Genomic DNA, 2,500 nt, shown 5'->3' on the forward strand with positions numbered 1-2,500 from the left:
GGTCTCACATCATCAGAAGCATATATTGGCATAGTTGTACAATTGTTGTTGGGTCTCACATCATGAGAAGCATATATTGGCATAGTTGTACAATTGTTGTTGGTCTCACATCACGAGAAGCATATATTGGCATAGTTGTACAATTGTTGTTGGGTCTCACATCATCAGAAGCATATATTGGCATAGTTGTACAATTGTTGTTGGGTCTCACATCATGAGAAGCATATATTGGCATAGTTGTACAATTGTTGTTGGTCTCACATCACGAGAAGCATATATTGGCATAGTTGTACAATTGTTGTTGGGTCTCACATCATGAGAAGCGTATATTGGCATAGTTGTACAATTGTTGTTGGGTCTCACATCATTAGAAGCATATATTGGCATAGTTGTACAATTGTTGTTGGGTCTCACATCATCAGAAACATATTGGCATAGTTGTACAATTGTTGTTGGGTCTCACATCATGAGAAGCATATATTGGCATAGTTGTACAGTTGTTGTTGGGTCTCACATCATGAGAAGCATATATTGGCATAGTTGTACAATTGTTGTTGGGTCTCACATCATGAGAAGCATATATTGGCATAGTTGTACAATTGTTGTTGGGTCTCACATCATGAGAAGCATATATTGGCATAGTTGTACAATTGTTGTTTGTCAGAGAGCACTCACATAGTTAGTGGCCCACCAGGACTTAACGATCAAGTATCTCTGCAGCTGAGCAGCGTTGGACTCTTGGAACTCGCTGGCCAGTGTCTCCATTTGCTTGTAGCGCTCATCGTCCAGCAGAGGGCGCACTGACTCCAGATACTGCCAGTAGAGTACAATATACTGAGTGTAGTGTACATACACAAAGTATAATATACTGAGTATATACTGTCTATACATACACAAAGTACAGTATAATATACTGAGTGTACATACACAAAGTATAATATACTGAGTATATACTGTCTGTACATACACAAAGTATAATATACTGAGTATATACTGCCTATACATACACAAAGTACAGTATAATATACTGAGTATATACTGCCTATACATACATAAAGTGTAATATACTGAGTATATACTGTCTATACATACACCAAGTACAGTATGATATATTGAATATATACTGTATGTACATACACAAAGTATAATATACTGAGTATATACTGTCTATACATACAACAAGTACAGTATGATATACTGAGTGTACATACACAAAATATAATATACTAAGTATATACTGTCTATACACACTCAAAGTATAGTATAATATACTGAGTATATACTGTCTATACATACACAAAGTACAGTATAATATACTAAGTATATACTGTCGATACATACACCAAGTGTAATATACTGAGTATATACTGTCTATACATACACCAAGTATAATATACTGAGTATATACTGTCTATACATACACCAAGTACAGTATGATATATTGAGTATATACTGTATGTACATACACAAAGTATAATATACTGAGTATATACTGTCTATACATACAACAAGTACAGTACAATATACTGAGTGTACATACACACAATATAATATACTAAGTATATACTGTCTACACATACACTAAGTAGAGTATAATATACTGAGTATATACTGTCTATACATACACCAAGTAGAGTATAATATACTGAGTATATACACTGTCTATAAATACACACAGTACAGTATAATATACTAAGTATATACTGTCTATACATACACTAAGTAGAGTATAATATACTGAGTATATACACTGTCTATAAATACACACAGTACAGTATAATATACTGAGTATATACTGTCTATACATACACCAAGTAGAGTATAATATACTGAGTATATACACTGTCTATAAATACACACAGTACAGTATAATATACTAAGTATATACTGTCTATACATACACTAAGTAGAGTATAATATACTGAGTATATACACTGTCTATAAATACACACAGTACAGTATAATATACTAAGTATATACTGTCTATACATACACCATGTGTAATATACTGAGTATATACTGTCTATACATACACAAAGTACAGTATGATATACTGAGTATATACTGTCTGTACATACACCTAGTGTAGTATAGTAAGTATATACTGTCTGTACATACACCAAGTACAGTATAATATACTGAGTATATACTGTCTATACACACACAAAGTACAGTATGATGTACTGAGTATATACTGTCTATACACACACAAAGTACAGTATGATGTCCTAAGTATATACTGTCTATACATACACCATGTGTAATATACTGAGTATATACTGTCTATACACACACCAAGTACAGTATAATATACTGAGTATGTACAGTATGTGTGTACAAGGTATAGTTGCAGTACTCCTAGTCCACCACTAGATGTCAGTAAAACTGAACTGTCTGCCAACTGAAATTATTCTGGAAAAAGTGAAATATATATCAGGACCTTATTTTTGTCAAAAGAATATACTTTCTAGTAATATTACACTTATTGTAGTACAATCAA

General features: G+C 32.6%; 1 protein-coding gene across 6 annotated transcripts in view; it reads right to left on the bottom strand.

The window, feature by feature from the left end:
* Positions 1-2,500, bottom strand: part of cpt1b (carnitine palmitoyltransferase 1B (muscle)) — a 28,546-nt gene that overhangs the window by 16,583 nt on the left and 9,463 nt on the right. For all 6 annotated transcript variants that reach the window (XM_062041009.1, XM_062041013.1, XM_062041010.1 and 3 more), the window contains one exon: positions 676-813. In XM_062041009.1, the coding sequence (XP_061896993.1) occupies positions 676-813 (138 nt within the window). The remainder of the gene's footprint in view (positions 1-675; positions 814-2,500) is intronic.

The sequence above is a fragment of the Entelurus aequoreus genome, linkage group LG03 (genome assembly GCF_033978785.1).
Source record: "Entelurus aequoreus isolate RoL-2023_Sb linkage group LG03, RoL_Eaeq_v1.1, whole genome shotgun sequence".
Classification (NCBI taxonomy): domain Eukaryota; kingdom Metazoa; phylum Chordata; class Actinopteri; order Syngnathiformes; family Syngnathidae; genus Entelurus; species Entelurus aequoreus.